The 19,000-nt window shown below is 41.7% G+C and overlaps 1 protein-coding gene across 1 annotated transcript; it reads right to left on the bottom strand.

Annotated features, from left to right (window-relative positions):
• Positions 1–15,412: 15,412 nt before the first annotated feature.
• On the bottom strand, positions 15,413–15,991 carry LOC131686955 (uncharacterized). The gene has a single exon (XM_058970986.1). It carries the CDS (start codon positions 15,989–15,991, stop codon positions 15,413–15,415), a length of 579 nt encoding a protein of 192 aa, XP_058826969.1.
• Positions 15,992–19,000: the final 3,009 nt, after the last annotated feature.

The following is a 19,000-nucleotide window of genomic DNA, read 5'->3' as shown; positions in this document are numbered from 1 at the left end:
TTAGCTTGGCGGTGCCAAATTCTTTTGTTTTTACATTTTGGATATTTTAAAACTAGGAGGTTACAATGGTGAAATATTTTTTTTTTTTAAAGAAAAATTTTACAGCTATCTTAAGACTAGAAATAAGATTCTATATACAAGAGAGGGAGCAAAAGATTTTTTTTTTATGAAAAATTTTAAAACAAGGAATTCAATAGTAATAGTTTTTTAGGAAATATTTACAGTTATCTTAAAACTAACAATATAGTTTGGTACACAAAAGGGGGAACAAATGTTTATGAGAAAATTCACCGGTGTTTTAAAACTAGGGATACAATTCTATTTACAAGATGGGGGACAATAGTTTTAACAAAGAGGTAAAATTACAACTATATTAAAACTAGGAATACAGAATACAAATTAGAACTTTTTTAGCGGAGACTTATGCTTGGTCAAGATATTCAGAGGGGGCTGTAGAAGCAGTTGTATCAAGGACAGGGGAGAGAAAGCGTAGATGGTGACCGGGAGAGAAGAGCAAAACTTGCAACTTTCGGGCAAACGGGAGATCAGCGAGACAAATTAGCGCCTCAGTCTAGTAGGTCGGATTGGCGGATGGTATTCTTCGGACCCGCGGGGAATCCTTCAAAAGTCATCGGACCTCGAGTCGCTCTCGCTTCAGTTTCCGTAGTGGTAAGTGCGACGGCGGTTACATAGTTACAGTCTGGAGCTGATCGGTCCCAAAAGGCAGGAGAAAACTTCTAAAACGAGAAATAAAAAGAGAGGGGCTAAATTGGGATATTTATCGTTTTTATGAAAGTATAAATAAGGGACATATAGGGGAAATCACGATTTGCCAGCATATCTCGGACTGGGACATTGGGTGGTCTACCTCGGGCCCGAAGGGAATCCTTTAACTGAGACCTGGCGTCCAAATACCCGGCGCATACCCAGACAACGTGCTCGATGTCGTGATAGCCCTCGTCACAAGCGCACAGACTACTCTCCGCAAGCCCAATACGCCGCAAATGCGCATCCAAGGTGTAGTGGTTGGACATAAGTCGGGACATTACACGAATAAAATCCCGACCCACATCCATCCCCCTGAACCAAGGCTTCGTTGATACCTTTGGGATAATGGAATGTAGCCATCGTCCAAGTTCACCATTGCTCCACGAGGTTTGCCAACTGCTGAGTGTCCTCTGACGACAAATACTAAAAAATTCGTTGAAGCAGATTGGTCTTTCATATATGTCACCATTTAATGCGCCCACCTTTGCTAATGAGTCGGCCTTTTCATTGCCCGGAATAGAGCAATGAGAGGGGACCCAAACAAAAGTAATTTGATAAGATTTTTCAGATAACGTACACAAGGACTCCCGTATCTTCCCCAGGAAATATGGGAATTGCTTTTTGGGCTTCATCGCACGAAGAGCCTCGATGGAGCTGAGGCTGTCCGAAATGATGAAGTAGTGATCTGTGGGCAGAGTGTCGATGATCCCAAGGGTGTACTGAATTGCAGCTAACTCTGCGACGTAAACTGAAGCGGGATCATTGAGCTTGAATGAAGCGGTGATAGTATTGTTGAAGATACCGAAGCCAGTGGACCCATCGAGATTTGATCCGTCAGTGTAGAACATTTTGTCACAGTCGACTTCTCGGAATTTATTATAAAATATATTGGGGATCACTTGCGGGCGTATATGGTCCGGGATTCCACGAATCTCTTCCTTCATGGATGTGTCGAAGAACACAGTAGAATCAGAAGTATCTAGGAAACGAACACGGTTGGGAGTATATGAAGAAGGGTTAATGCTCTGTGCCATGTAGTCGAAGTACAAGGCCATAAATCGGGTTTGAGAATTAAGCTCGACGAGCCTCTCGAAGTTTTCAATCACCAACGGGTTCAGAATGTCGCATCGGATGAGCAATCGATATGAGAGTTCCCAAAATCGATTTTTTAGCGGAAGAACGCCCGCTAGCACTTCGAGATTCATAGTATGGGTCGAGTGCATGCAACCCAAGGCAATGCGCAAGCAACGATACTGGATTCTCTCCAGTTTGATGAAGTGTATGTTCGCAGCGGAGCGGAAACTGAAACACCCGTACTCCATCACCGACAATATCGTTGTTTGGTATAACCTGATCAGGTCTCCTGGGTGGGCACCCCACCATGTTCCAGTTATTGTTCGGAGAAAATTGATCCTTTGTTGGCATTTCTGTTTCAGATACCTAATGTGACATCCCCAGGTACCTTTAGAGTCGAACCATACCCCGAGATATTTAAATGTGAAAACCTGATTGATCGTTACACCCATTAATAGAAGCTGGAGTTGCGCCGGCTCACGCTTCCTAGAAAAAACAACCAACTCAGTTTTCTCCGTGGAGAACTCAATACCCAGCTGAAGAGCCCAAGCAGACAAATTGTCCAAGGTATTTTGTAATGGTCCTTGCAAGTCGGCAGCTTTGGGTCCTGTAACAGAGACCACCCCATCGTCTGCAAGTTGCCTTAGCGTGCATGAATTGGCAAGACAATCGTCAATGTCATTCACGTAAAAATTGTAGAGCAGGGGACTTAGACATGAGCCCTGGGGAAGACCCATGTAGCTAAATCGCGATGTTGTTAAATCGCCATGCGAAAAGTGCATGTGCTTTTCAGACAACAGGTTTAGCAAAAAGTTATTTAAAATTGGTGAAAGACCATGCTGGTGCAGCTTCTCTGAGAGAATGTTGATAGAAACTGAGTCAAAAGCCCCCTTAATATCCAAGAAGACTGATGCCATCTGCTCTTTGTTAGCATAGGCCATTTGGATTTCTGTAGAAAGCAACGCAAGGCAATCGTTCGTCCCTTTGCCTTTGCGGAAGCCAAATTGTGTATCTGACAGTAAGCCATTTGCTTCAACCCAATTGTCGAGGCGATACAAGATCATTTTCTCGAACAACTTCTGAATACAGGACAGCATTGCAATCGGCCGATACGAGTTGTGGTCGGAGGCTGGTTTTCCTGGTTTTTGGATGGCGATGACCTTCACTTGCCTCCAGTCATGAGGGACAATGTTACCCTCAAGAAACTTGTTAAATAAATTCAACAAGCGCCTTTTTGCAGTGTCAGGCAGATTCTTCAGCAAGTTGAATTTGATTCTGTCTAACCCTGGGGCGTTATTGTTGCATGATAAGAGAGCAAGTGAGAACTCCACCATCGAAAACGGTGCTTCGTTCGCGGTATCGTGAGGAGACGCGGCGCGGCACGTTTTCTGTACCGGGACAGAGTCCGGACAGATCTTCTTGGCGAAAGCGAATATCCAACGGTTTGAATATTCCACATTCTCGTTGGTACTACTACGGTTACGCATACGTCGAGCCGTACCCCAAAGAGTGCTCATCGCTGTTTCTCTCGTTAACCCGTCGACGAACCGGCGCCAATAACTGCGTTTTTTGGCTTTCATTAGACTCTTCATTCGCCTTTCTAACGACGCGTACTGTAGATAGCTAGCGGGTAACCCGTCTTCCCGGAAGGCCTTATATGCAGTGGACTTTTCCGCGTACAGCTCTGAGCACTCTTTATCCCACCACAGGGTGGGAGACCGTCCATGGGTATTCGCGCTGGGTACTGGTTTAGTCTGAGCTTGATTCGCACTGTCGAGAATCAAGCCAGCCAAAAACCTGTACTCTTCCTCCGGAGGAAGTTCTTGAGTGGATTCGATTTTAACGGATATCGCGGTCGCGTAACTCTTCCAATCAATGTTCCATGTGAGGTCATACGAGACATTGATTGTTTCCGATGGTCTTGAACCGTTAGCAATTGAAATCACGATAGGCAAATGATCGCTACCGTGGGGATCAGGGATCACCTTCCACATGCAATCTAACTGTAGCGATGTCGAGCAAAGCGATAAATCCAACGCGCTTGCGCGTGCTGGTGGTGTAGGAATCCGAGTCATTTCTCCCGTGTTTAAGATGGTCATGTTGAAATTATCGCAAAGATCTTGGACTAATGTTGATCTATTATCATCATGAAGACAGCCCCATACCGTACCGTGCGAGTTAAAGTCTCCCATAACTAGCCGCGGTGCCGGTAAGGATTCCGTGATATTACAAAGCGTTCGGTGCCCTACCTAGGCTCTAGGAGGAATGTAGATGGAAGCATTGATTAAAACTTGACAAGCGACAATTTCAATGCCTGGTGTCGAAGGGAGGTTAATTCGGTTGAAAGAATAGCACCTTTTGATCCCCAAAAGTACTCCTCCATAGGGGGTTTCTCGATCCAGACGAATTATATTAAAGTCGTGGAAGTTGAGATTTATATCGGAAGTTAACCAAGTTTCACATAATGCGAAAACATCACATTTTAAACTATTTAGTAAAAATTTAAAGGAATCAATTTTCGGGAGGATACTTCTGCTGTTCCACTGTAGAACAGTGATCGAATCGGTGACCTCGTTCGATGACTTAGCCATCGAAGGATACGATCGCTGCAAGGAGGGGCCATTTAGTAGTCAACTGCTTCAAAAATGTTTGCACTATAGGGAGAAAACGTATCAGAAGGCTTTTAAGAGGATCAGTAACATTGAAAGCTGTGAAAATTAAGTCCACTATGTCAGAAAATTTCATTAGTCCGCTACTGGACTGAGTATTTGTTTGAAAAAAGGGAACACTTGGGGTTTTTGGTGTCCCTGGAAGTGGTGGATACTCCTTGTTAGAATTAAAATTTCCAAGTCCTGGAGCAAATTGCTTCGGCTTTAGTGCATCACTTCCGTTGGATTTATTGATTGTAGTTGGCGCACTCTGAGTGGACGACACCTTGGCACCCTTACGAGGCAATCTAGGGGAAGCTTGATTTTTCCTCTTCCTGGACTCCCCTGGGTTAACCAAAGATGTTCCCTCTTGTGGGTCGTCAGATTCTTGCTCAACGCCAGCCAAAAGAGCAAAGGAATTTTCGGAAGGGACAGATGGTGAAGCATTCTTAAGAATTTCTGCATAAGAGCGCTTCGAGCGTTCCTTAAGGGAGCGCTTAATTTTATCCCCGCGCTGTTTGTACGCGGGGCATGATTTAAGATCATGCGGAAGGCCCCCGCAGTAAATACACTTCTCAGTTTCTCCACTGCAAGCGTCATCCTCATGTTCTCCCTCGCATTTGCCGCACCTTTTCTTATTGCCACAATAGGTGGCTGTGTGGCCCAGCTGCTTGCAATTGCTGCAGTTCATTACCCGCGGTACAAACAGGCGAACCGGTAGACGAACCTTATCCAGGAGAACATAGTTGGGGAGGGAAGACCCGGAGAAAGTCACCCGAATCGAGTCTGACAATGAATAAGTTGTCTTATTATTCTCAGTTTTTGCTGAATACAATTGCTTGCATTCCAGAATCTTCACATGTTCAAGTGAGGGGTCCTTAAAGCAACCAACTCCATACTTCAACACGTCTTCGCACTTCAAACCCGGTTCGGCAACGACCCCGTCGATCTCCACTGCGAAACAAGGTATATACACCTTAAATTGCTTTGTAAAGCGCTCGCTGCGAGCAATCTGGTTTGCCTGGTCGAGGTCATTCACTAATATGCGTATCTTATTAGCTCTAACACGTGTTATCTGAGCTACGGCCGGAGCAGTCAGCTCCCGTGAGATCTCTAAAATATTAAGCGATTTCGTAATGGGCCGGAAATAGACCACCCAGGGCCCAGTTGAACTGGGTGGGTATGTTTTAATACGAGGAGGACTGGGGGAATCAGGGGAGGGAGTAATTTCGGGTTTATCCGGTATATCCATGGGAATATCATTCCCATCCAATGTTACTTCGCCCTCGGCCATTTAGGCACGAGGATAGCACGTGGTGTAAACGAGAGATGAAACTTATATTCAGGGGAAAGGGATCTAAGAAGTAGCGACAGATCGGGGGAAAGGGAAATGAGAAAAAAAAAAAAAAGACACTTAGCTTATATAGCGGCTTGTCCGGTTATTGAACTATTCACTTCACCAACCTAGGCACCGGCGAACAAAGCCTGCCGCAAACAATGACTGGCCTTCACAATGTATATATTTATATTGATCCGCTCTATGCACAGCACAAGAAAACGATCTGCTTCGATCGAGAGTTCAGACGATTGATGAAATCATTATGTTATCCGCCTTTGCTCGGGATTGCATTACTGATGATCGATGATTTAAAGAGGATCCAATATAGTTAGATTTAACCAGTTGTATACAGGGTGTTTGGTTTATGGTTAAGAACCTCTCGAGGGATGATTGACTGTCATATTTGGAGAAAAAAATCGTTCTACACATACCATGAAACCTCAACCGTTACTAAGTTATTGAACTTTTTGTGTTAAAAACTTAGTTGTCTTAAAATAGCTCTAAGTCCAAAAATATACTTTGTATATTAAATCTTTTAGATTCATTGGATAGGTGAGAAAATTTTCCACTGAAAAATGTCCTCAAATGTTTCAACTAATTTATCTAAAATTTAACAATTTTGATCGATTTTTCGTTCATTTCGCGAAAATCTTAATAGTTAACATCACTATTTTAATAATTCAAATTGTTAGTCTTCAAGAGTTGTATAATTTGTTCTTTGACATGATTCACTTATCTTGTCTTGTCTTCATGTGTTTGAGTTATTGAACTTGGATATTTTTATCTCATATTCACTAATACTAGCTCTTATTGAAAAAGTATGGCACTTATTGTACCTTTTCTTATTTTTATTCGAAAACCAGGAAAATTTTACAGAGAAAAATGTATTAATACCTTTCAGTTAAGTGAATTTAGTATTCTTTTGGAAGTTAATTAGTTTGAAGTTAGTTTTATTATTTGCATTTTCGTTATTTTCTTAAAATAGTAAATAATAAACTTCACTATTATTATCATGAAATTAATGCATCTCAGCAAGTTCTACAATTCTTCCATTGACTCCATTCAATTATCTCTTTTAGTTTCGAAGCAAAATCATTTTTATCTTCTCGTTTCATATGCAAAAACAACGATTTCGAACCCACTGCATTTGTGATGAGGCCATGCTGTGTTAACTATTAAATTGCAGCGAAATGAAAAGCGATAGGGATAAAGTATCAAATAACAAGTTGTAGAGAATATTAAGGAGCACCAAATGAACAATAGTGACGACAAATTTAGTTGATTAATAATTAGAATAATTACAAAACTCTCTAAAACGTTAATTTTTAGTTATTTTATCAGTAAAAAGTCATTTAGTACACTTAACTAAAAGATATCTGTACATACATCGAAAGGAAATTTTCTCAGCTTTCCACTGAAGCCCTTATAATAGCGATATAAAGCATGTTTTTTAGATTAGAGTCTTTTAAGAACTTGCAAGTTAATTACAGGAAAAGTTTAGAAGTCAAATTATAAGGAAACGAGAAGAGATAAGAATATTATGTTGAAGAACAAATTATGAATCGTTCTCAAACCCATTTTTCGGATAATAGATATTGGTATAATCATAATTCATTATTTTGAGAAAATTAACAAAAACCTCATCAAAAACAGTAACTTTTAAATACTTTACAACTAAAAGGTAATTAAAGAGCATTATTCAATAGAAAATTTTCTCATCTTTTCAATGGCACTAAAAGTTTTAAAATTGGAGGTATACTTCTTGAGTTAGAGGTGTTTTAAGATAAACAAGTTTTTTAAACAAAAAGTTCAATAACTCTGTAACGGTTGAGATTTGATGGTATGTGTAGAACGATTTTTTGCTCCAAACACCAAACACCCTGTACATACAAATTTCCTAATCAAGATTCAAACAAGTATTTATCTAGAAGGACCCAGTAGTAATGTAAGTCCTGAGGCCCGGCAAAACTCTCAACGGCCCTTGTTCTATACATAATACTTTATTTTGATATACCATTTTTATTTTGTTTTGAAGGGCGGAAGTAACAACTCGCTTCGGATGATACCTGCAAGCACAGAAGTTGTGATGAAATCATAGTAAAATCGAAATTTCTATTGTAACTTTCAAATGACCAGCGATGCTGAGGTGTGACATCTAAATTTTCAAGATTTTTTTTTCCCATAACAGCAATAGGAGACGTTCACATTATGTCAGAGCTCAACAGAGATAGTTGAAACCACGAGTCTCGCTACCACTTTAAAACGTGTGTGTCCGAAGCTCAAGGTCTACCCCGAAAAATCAGCTCGGTTGAGAATGTTTGAATGATTCGAATCGTGCGATTCATCTTATACTCAACACTAAATACAACAATTATCAGACCGGTGTCAATTCAAACAAACTCGCTGCTGTTCTTATCAGGTCAGCAAAGGTTCCGTAAACACAGAAACTAAGCTGGAGAATGTATGTATTCACGAACGGTATCAAATGACTCGTCACGCGGGAAGAAACCAGAGGCCGGAAGTTTTGACGCAAATTGACGTCGTTCAGTTTGCAAACAGAAGATCGTTGCGTCGTCCGCGGAGATAGTACTGAGAGTACCGGAAAGGTGCAATATGCAACGGATCCGGTTCATCAGATGAATAGATTACCCATTCTTCCTAGTATAAAAATTACTTAAATTATCTGGTATTAGTCAATATGCAAGCTGACAGCTCGAAATACGAAATAATGCTTTCAAGAATTCGAGCTCTACACCCAGTTGACGTTCTCTCATCAAGTTCCAATGTGCCAGTATGTACAGTCATTACTCTGCCTTCTCAGATAATAATAATTTTGCAAATATCACAACTGTGTCGTAACCGTTGCGATATTTGTAAAAGCATCCCCAAATGCGCATAAATTTACGAATAGATCAAATAATGAAATAAAATGACGATGTGATGATGGATTGTAATTATAAGATCAAGTAGATTATCAAACTTTTTATTTACTACGGATAAAAAATTAGAAATATCTAGTAACGAGTCACAACCGCTAGTCACAAACTTGCTCATGCAAACTTCAATTGTGGTTACGAAATTCGATAAACTTAGTTCCAGTTCAGCAGAAAGAACGCAATAACCATAACTCGATCATGAAAGCCTCCTGTTTTCTGATTGCGCAATTATCGACTGTTTATCGATGATCTGGATCGTGGATCTACCCATGTGAAGTACCCTTTTAGAGGCCTAAGTATAAGTACCGATGAGGATTGGAAAGTGAAAATCATTCTAGCTGCTCCTGACTCATCCAGTCGGGGCCATCATCGGTAGCAGCTACCCGAGGAAGATGACGCACGAACTGGCATTCGATCGGGGCAAAAAGTTATCATTATCGCTTAAATTGAATGCAGGTAATTTCGGGGATCAATTTACTGCCCGTTTGAAGCGATACTGAATATGCGTAGTATGTTGAATGAACTGTGACTGCTGATTACTAAGCAGAGCCAAAAAAAATCTTACGGGGCGATCCCCGAGTGTCAGCTAGTTCATGTATTTTTTTGCAGTGCTTCATAACTAAAACACAATGAAAATCAATGTCGCTCCTTTTCAAATCTTAGAGAAAAAAGTTAATCTGTTTTGCGATGAACTGTTTACTTTATGTACACATCGATGTTGTGAAGCAAGATGTTTTTACTGCTATTTTCGTTCGTTATTTTTATAAAGTTATTCATTAGCAGTGCTATCTTTGTTGTTTGTCGTATGTAATTTTAAATATTCTTTGATTTGGAATTGTAAGGGAATACGTATCCGCCGGTTGATACCAATCGATCAGGCATTTCTATGGACTCAGAAAATTAATATCCTTGTTTGTTTATTGTTTATTTGACCAACTAATCCACTGGGAATTCAATGCGCGTGGGGAATACGCATGGTCTTGTCTGAGTAAATGATGACTTTTGAATTATGAGTGCGGGTTAAGAATTGACAACTCGCAAGATTAATTCAAAACCAGTTACCAATCTTTGATTGTCGCAGATCATGTTAAGTACGTCAATAACGCCATTCTTGACTCTAATTTAATTGGACAGCACACATCGATTTCAGAATTAAAAAAGCTTGCATGGTATTCAGCCAATGTAGGGAATCAAACCCAAGTACATTAAGTGGTTCATCACAACAATTGATAGACCAATACCAAGACCAAAACGGGTGCTGTGTGTGATGCCAGGAGGGAGAAATCATGATCACCATCTTCAGGGGATGGTTTTGATGGCGATGACTGGAACGTTCTCGAGGACACCTACTGCTGCTCTGGAGACAATCTTGAACCTAAAACCACTTCGTGTGTTTCTGAAACAAAAAGCATTCCGTCCTAAAGTTACTGTGCTTTGGAATAGTAACTCAATGGATCGTGCAACTAGCCTGTGGCCCCAAATAGTTACTTAGGATGAGTATACACTAGAGTGCCCAGAAAAATAATGAATTTTTGAAAACTCACTCGGCCCACCCCTGAGTCGATTCCTAGTCCCACCAGGAGTACTTGCTCCAAATTTGAAGCAAATCGGACAGGTCTAGCTACCGGACCAAGGTGCCTGAAGTTTGTATGGGATTTTTTGACGATTTATATGGAGAAAACCCACTAGCTCGCATTTTCACCGCTAGGTGGCACTGTATGCATCGTATTATCACTGTAAGTGAAAATAAGAAAGATAATTTAATTGTCTACAACTTTGTCGAAGACTGCTAGTCAATCCGGCTTTGTTGAAAGAAGTTATTAAACTTTTAGTGAAGTGATGTCTGAGTCAGTTTTGCATGGGGCCTAGCAGTACGTGGTAGTATATCAGTACTAGGTTCTAACAAACTAAACATTTTTGTGGAATAATGGTTAGATTTAGCTGAATAGTATGTTCGGAAGAATTGCAGTACATAACACGAGTTATGTTTTGGTTAGAAAATTTTAGTTCCACCTGTGACCGCATAGATGGCGCCAACACTAACTTTTCAACGGAGAGAGATAGAATATCGAGATGTTTGGCAAAATTACTGAAAAAATCTTGTTCTGCAACTTTGTAGAAGACACCTAATTTCTATCTCTCTCCGTTGAAAAGTTATTGTTGGCGCCATCTATGCGGTCACAGCTGGAACTAAAGTTTTCTAACCAAAACATAACTCGTATTATGTACTACAATTCTTCCGAACACACTAGTGAGCTAAATCTAACCATTATTCCATAAAAATGTTTAGTTTGTTAGAACCTAGTACTAATACACTACCATGCACTGCTAGGCCCCATGCAAAACTGACTCAAACATCACTTCGTTATAAGTTTAATAACTTTTCTTGTTCGAGTCGGATCGCTTTGCAGTCTTCAACAAAGTTGTAGATAATAGAATTATCTTCTTAAGTTTCACTTTTGGTGATAATCTGATGTATACAGTGCCCCCCTAGTGGTAAAAATGTTCGCAAGTGGGTTTTCTCCATGTAAATTGTCGAAAAATCCCATACAAACTTCAAGCACGTTGGTCCGGTAGCTAGACTTGTTCGATCTGGCTCAAATTTGGAGCAGACACTCCTGGTGGGACTAGGAATCGACTCAGGGGTGGGCCGATGGGGGTCATTTTTTTTCTGTCACTCTAGTATACACTTGCTCTCAGGCACCTTGCACTCCCACGTAGTTTTCCTTATAAATCTTTCAATGTGAGAATTCCTCCTAGCGAGAATGGTTGCCTGGCTGGATGGAGTGACAACTTGAAGAATATGTAGCTTGTTAACCTGACGGTTCTTTGTTAGAGGGCCGAGCCGGTGCTGGTATCTATTGTCGCGAAATGAGATTAAACCAGTCTCATTCGCTTGGTGGATACTCTACCGTATTCCAAGCAGAAATCTTCGCCGTTCTTTGTGGCGTAAAATCAGCACTTCAACAGGGCATTCGTAGAAAAATAATCTATTTTTGATCAGACAGCCAGTCTGCCGTGAAAGCACTTAGTTTGATAGATTCAAGATCGAAATTAGTAATCGGATGTCGAACTCAAGTCGAAGAACTTAGCCTTTCAAATACTATCTACCTTATGTTAGTACCCGGTCATTCCGATATTACTGGAAATGAATGAGCGGACGAATTGGCTATAGCGTGCGCTGCGACTGACTTCGTTGGTTCAGAACCAGTTTTACCACTGATTCGATAAGTTAAACAAAGCACAAGAGTCGCTCTTGGGCTGCATCCGAACATCCCAACCATTGCACGGTGGCCCTAGAATGTAAATTTAGCAAGAACTAGCTGATACCCATCGCGCGTTTCAACAAAATAGGAGGAAAACACAATTTGTTCCGAAGCGCCATCTGGCGGGCAAATTATCCCCAACTAATAGCACACAAACACGCCCCATAACAAATACCTACTGTGTATAAATTTTTACGGATATCGGTTAAGCCTTTCGGGAGTCTATAAATCATATATACACAAACTTTGACTTTTATATATATAGACTAGCTAATACCCATCGCGCGTTGCTGCGACTTTCAACGTAATAGTAGGAAAACACAATTTGTTCTGTAGCACCATCTGGTGGTAAGATAATCCCCAACCAATAGCACACAAACACGCACATAACAAATGCCTACTGTATGTAAATTTTTACGGAAATCGGTTAAACCGTTTCGGAGTCTATAAATCATATACATACAAACTTTGACTTTTATATATATATATATAGATAGATAGATAGATAGATAGATAGATTTTAACTTTTTGCTAAAATTAAATGACTTAATCTTACAATATGTTTGACAAAGTTGTTTTACTTTGCAAGGCCCTTCTTTTTTGTTTAAACAGACGCTAGGGTAATCCTGTTGCGCCTGAATAGAGGCCGTAGGCTTCAACTACCCGCCGAACCGGTCCCTGACCGTCGATCTCAGTGTGTCCGCTCCTCCTATTCCAGCTACGTACTAAAGTTCTGCGATGCTCCCTGGCACTCATTTCCAACCGCTCAGGGTACGATTGCTCACGATCGTGAACGGCAAGCGGTCAATTCCCCGGCGCATGGGAATGCATTTTAACCGCGTTCTGGTCCTCATCTGGCTCTTGCCTGGTTCCTGACTTCTCTGCTCGAAGTACCGCTAAGCGTGTTTTCCTATCTCTCTTGGCAAAAGGTTGTGGTCGGCCGCACTTCTGCTTGCATAGCCGAATCCTTGTCAAGGTGGAGAGGTCGTTTACTTGTGTGTTGTTGCTCATCACACCTGACTGAGGCCTTCTGACCTGATCTGGTCGCTGTAGCTGTTTTTTTTGCACATGGGTTAGGTTACCGTCATCCATTTACTACCACCGTGCGATGGCCACCGATTTCGATGCTTCGAGGAGAATTTTTTGTGTATAGCAGCACCGTCAAGATTTTCCGTGTTTCCGGAGTGTGTTGTTTCATTCTTCCACTGCGTTCTGTCAGCTACCCTTTCAGTGTTGTCTTGTTTTTTCCTCCTTCGGCATCATTGAATCTTGACCGCTTGGCGTGTTTCGTTGATTCTCTGTTGATGATCTGTTGTTCGCAGCTTTTACTGCTTACATAGCTCGTTGCCAGTGGCGTAGCCAGAAATTTGGTTTGGAGGGGGTTTTGATGAAAATCGCAATTTTTTTGAAAAAATGCTAAAATTTAATATGAGTTTGATAAATTATTGAAAACTCAAAAACATAAGTAGTCTAACAGATGTCATTCCAGTCTATAAACAAGAAGGATCAACATGGAACAGTTTTCAAACCTCTATAGATTATTTTCTTGTATAATATGTCAATGAAGTCAAAAATTGCGATCTTTTAAAGTGGGATAAATGATCTAAAAAATTTTCAACGTTCAAGATCACCTAATATAATAATCCTTGACTTTGAAGGTTTGACAACTTCGGGAAGTTATCAACATAAAACAGCGCCTGCTTTGATATAGAAATTTTAGTGATTAACTCTCATAGAAGTAATTATGGTGAATTAATTTTTCAAAAATATTAAGAGACATGGTGCCTTCAGCAAAGTTTTTGATAATGTCATTTCAAACAATTTTGTTGAAAATATGAAGGCTACATGAATTCAACATATAGGGATTTAAATGGACTGGGCCTGCTATATTTCTTCTTAGTGAAGAAAAATTTAGGTGAAAACTATTTTTTTCTGCGCTACGGATAAAATTGTTTGAAACAATCATTGCGAGTTGAGAACACAAAACCTATAACTAAATTATGGATGGATGGAACCGAACTTGCGTTTCGACTTCATCTCATCAGAATCCGACACTAACTTGGTGGGCGGACTAAGCTAGCGCCGAATTGATGCTAGCTCCTGAAAATGGAATCACTCTTTGTGTTTTTGAGTCCTTTTAATATCTGGGAATTATTGTATAAGCTTCAAAGGCACCTTGAACGCAATGTGAATTTATTACTTAATTACCGCAGAAGAGATTTACCAAATACAGTAATTTCAGAATAGCTTGTTGTAAAGGTTTTCTACTACTATATTTCGATACTCTGAATATGTGGGATATTTATGTCTTTGACAAAGTTGTTAGAAATAGCACTTTCGAAAACTTTGCTGGAGACATTAAGTCTCGACCCAAATTTGGTTGAAGAGTAATTCTTGTCTATAATTACTTCTAGGAGGATTAACCGTCAAAATTATTCTATCAGCAGATGAACAGTTTTACGTTTTGAAATTCTTCAATGTTACTTAACATCGAAATTTGGCAGTTTCGAATGAATGTGATCGTGGCCGTTAAAAATTTATCGAGCATTAATTTTACTTTTCTTCATTAGTCAACCTCACAACTTGCAGTACTAGTACGTAGCACACAAAATTTTAGTACGCCATTCATTGCATCCTGCTAAGAGGCTATTCATATAGTTGATAATACAACAAAAATCCAATTCTCATAAAACCGATCCTGACCTGCTAGAGATAAAATTACCTCAGCTTTCAACTAGTTTCTGAAATGTTATTCTTGTTGTTAACCATATTGAATTGTTGTCTAAACTCTACACAATCTAAAAAATACATTTTCAGCAAATGTTGAAATGTATGTAAGTTTTCGGTAAACAAGCTTATGTTTTATATGCAATCAACCTATTCAAATTTAGATTCCCATTCGAAAAATTGTCTCTAATCCATATTTTGAAGCATCTTTCTCAAAATGAGCTCATAATAATTCAGATAGTTATTTTATTTTACATTGACGTAATTTGACAACTGTGGGATTTTGGCTAAGAGATAAGTTACAAGATCCCCTTCCCACAATTTTCCAAAAGTTCTCATGACGCTTTAAACACAGTTCTCAATGTAGTGTTCAGAGAATATTTTTCCAAAAATATTTTGTGGAATATTAAATTAAATTCGTCAGCATCATTTTTTTTCATTCCAATTAATTTTGGTTTGGGGGGGGGGGGGGGGTTTAACCCCCAAACCCCCCCCCCCCCTGGCTACGCCACTGCTCGTTACTGTAGCTTCCTAAACTGACTTTATGTCCTTGGCATGGTATTGTCCTCGCTTACCATCCCTTACATCCTCTAACATGTACAGATTGCTTCCCAGGATCTTCACCACCGTGGCTGGGACAAATTTGGAATTCAGCTATCGGTTGATGTGATCCACCTTGGACGACTGAGTAAACGTTCTTCTCCAGACGAGATCGCCGATGTTGAAAGTGATTGCCCGTGTCCTCAGATTGTATCGTTGCTTGGTCTTCTCATGGTTGTTCTTTATGCGTTGAATAACGAATTCGTGAATCCGGCGAATCGCTGAAAGTCGTACGTCCTGCGCCACTTTGGGATCGTCGGGTGTGTTCAAATCCTGCTGCGTGTATAGATCAGTGTGCAATATTTGCTCTCTACCAAAGTTTGCGTAATGCGGGCTAACCCCAGTGGTTTCATGCTTTGCCCCGTTGATGGCAGCTACGATGGCCTGTAGGTTCTCGTCCCAACCGCGGTAGTCTTCATCTAGTAGCGCTCGGGTGCACATGATTAACACTCCGTTCACCCTCTCGGCGTTATTTACCATTGGGCAGTAAAATGCCGTCTTCATATGGATGATGTTGTGCTTAGAGATCACTGCCTTAAAGCCTGCCGACAGAAACTGCTTTCCATTATCTGAGAGAATGATCCGCGGGCGCGAGTATCGTAAGAACACGTGTTGTTCTATGACGTCCACCATTTTCACCGAATCAGCTGATCGACGTATTTTGTTACCCAGTGAGTGAATGGGCCTACAAAGTCAATTGATACAAGCTCCCATGGTACACGAGCGGGCTTAGAACCTCCCATATTCGGCATCATTATTCTGTTTGGTGCTTTGCTCGCCTTGCATGTCGTGCATCCTTTAACGTACCGTGCGACGTCCTCCATCATTTTCGGCCAATAAAAGTGATTTTGCAGCTTCTGCCATGTTTTCTGGAATCCTAGATGAGCTCCCGAGGTTGCATCGTGAATTTTCGCAATTACCTCTGCCCGCTGGTTTAGCGGTACGACCTTCTTCCATTTGTGTGTCAGCGCACCTTCCTCGTTCTTGGTGCTACAGTTCTTGTAGAGATGTTGATTCGCTATGCGGAAATCCGGAAATTTATCGCTGTCTTGCTGCACTTTTTCCCGTAACTTCTGGTACCACTGATCGATGGAAACATCTGTCGTAAACACCATCGTATTTGCGATTCTGGACAGCGCGTCCGGTACCGTGTTAATCTCTCCCTTCCGGTATTTTATGTCGAAATCGAAGGCGTTGAGTCTTAGAATCCAGCGACTCATGAGTGCCGTCGGGTTCTTCATTGACCTTAGATAGGATAGTGCCGAGTGGTCACAGTGCACCGTGAAGTTTGTACCTTCTACGTAGCCTCGGAATTTCTCAATCGCCCTGATTACGGCCAGACACTCTCGTTCGGTTACGGAATATTTCCGCTCTGACGCTGACAGTTTTTGCGAGAAGTAGGCTATTGGGTGCTCGTGTCCATCGGTCTCCTGAGTCAGTAGCGCTCCAATAGCTATGTCGCTTGCGTCACTCGCAATCGCGAACGGCTTCGTGTGGTCTGGCATCGCTAAAACTGGTGCTGACACGAGTGCTGATTTGAGTTTCAGGAACGCTTCTTCGGTTTCTCTCGTCCACCGGAATTTGGTCTTGGTCTTTGTTAGCTCCGTCAATGGTACTGCGATTCTGGAAAAGTTGGTTATGAACCGGCGGTACCAATTGCACATTCCTAGCCACCGCTGTACCTCCTTTCTGCACTGTGAAACTGGGAAGCGCACTATGCTCTCGATTTTCTCCTGATCCACGTTCCACCCGTTTTGATTCAGAACATAACCCAGGTACTTCATCTCCTCCAGGCAGAACTTTGATTTTTCAGAGGATATGGTAAGTCCAGCATCTCTCAATCTTTTCGCAACTCTCTTCAGCATCTCGATGTGCTCGTCGAACGTACGTGAGCAGATGATAATGTCATCGAGATAGTGGAAGACATGAGACTCCATGTCCGCAAACAGATGGGTCATAAGTCGTGCCAAGGCCTGACTCGCCGTACACAGACCAAACGGAACCACCTTGAACTGAAAATGGTTTCTTTGTGGCACTGTGAACGCTGTTACTGGACGAGAATTCGCTTCTAAAGGTAATTGCCAGAAGGCATCCTTGAGGTCGATTGCCGAGATGTAGGTACATCCGCTGAGGTTGTTCATGATTGCCGAGATTTGCGGGATGGGATACCCCTCATTTACCATAACTGAGTTTAGGTGGCGAGCATCTAGGCAGACGCGGTATTGTCCAGTCTTCTTTTTTACGGCTACTAACGGATTGTTCCACGGCGAGAACAGTGCCTCCTCTATCACGTCCAGCTCCAGCATTCGGTCTATTTCCTTGTTTATCTCATCGAGCACGTACTTGGACATGGGGTAGTAGCGTTATTTCCGTGATCTCGCGTCACCAACGTCAATTCGATGCACATAGAGATCTGTCCTGCCAAGTCTTCCGGACTTCGCTTCTTCCTCGGACAGAAATTTGGTTTTTTCTTCTGGTGGATGTTCTTGTGTCTCAACTTCTAGATTTAACGAACAGCAAACTGGCTTAATGCCGAATGCATTCCAGAAGTTCATTCCAAAGATCACACGTGTTGGTAGAGTGGGTAGTAGTAGCATCGAGATGACCTCATTTTTGTTATTATAGGCTATCGGAAGGCGGGTACAGGATTGTTTCCGGTGCTCCGTTCCGTCTGCTGTCCGTATGCCTCCCACTAGTGCTTCCTTCGGCAAGTTTAGCTCCTGCACCATTTCTACGTACTCGCCACCTAAAATTGAGCAGTTGGCGCCACTATCAAGCAATCCGGTAATCTCTTTGCCTAGTACTTCTACCACTGCATGAGGTCTATTGTCATTTTCAGGTTTTATGATCAAAAAATTGATCTGGATTAGGTCGGGAACTGTGGAGGGCTTATCTAACTGTGGCGAGGACTCCATTCCCTCGGTTACTGGTTCCCCGCCAGTGCGTTTTCCGATCGTTGACGACAGGTTGGACAGCTTCGCAGTGAGAACCCCTTTTGGCCGCAGCGGTAGCAGAATAGCACTGCCTGCGGTTTGGCACAGTCCATGAATCTGTGTCCTTCTTCATCACAATTCCAGCATGTTATCACCGCAGGTTGCGCTCGAGCGATCGTTGCGTCTGGATTCTGCAGTTGTTGCATATTGTTGGAATTAGCAGATGAAGTGTTTTGACACTGTGAATTGAATGACTGCCTTCCCGCAACTTCTCGTCGATCAAATCTTAGTCTGAGTGCATTCACTTGCTCCAATATTGCTTCCATTTTGTGTTCCATCCTCTCTTCTTCCTGTAAATGTTGTCCCACTTCCGAGAATTTCGACGATGGTGAACCGTTTCTTTCATGGCTATACCCATTCTCCGTTTCCAAGGCGTGAACCCTTCCAAATCGCGGCAATTGCTGTTGCGGTTTTGGTGACCGTTGCGCAGAATTTGGGATTGCTAAAGCAGGTTCAATTAAGGCTCCATATGGGAGGGAACACCGGCGTTGCTGTTGGTGATGTTTTCTGAGCTCATCCAACTCCTTGCATGCCTGCACCAGTGAACGGATGGAATGTTGTGATGCAGCTATTGGTGCGTATGTCGAATTCATGTTCTTTTTGATGATAAACAGCTTCTCTACGTCGTTCATCGGAGGGCTTACATACT

The sequence above is a fragment of the Topomyia yanbarensis genome, chromosome 3, assembly GCF_030247195.1.
Source record: "Topomyia yanbarensis strain Yona2022 chromosome 3, ASM3024719v1, whole genome shotgun sequence".
Lineage (NCBI taxonomy): Eukaryota > Metazoa > Arthropoda > Insecta > Diptera > Culicidae > Topomyia > Topomyia yanbarensis.
The sequence above is the reverse complement of the archived record's forward strand: the minus strand, read 5'-3'. Positions and strand labels throughout refer to the sequence as shown.

Coding starts and splice junctions, on each gene's coding strand:
- LOC131686955 (XM_058970986.1), bottom strand. CDS start 15,991: ATGGTGGACGTCATAGAACAACACGTGTTCTTACGATACTCGCGCCCG.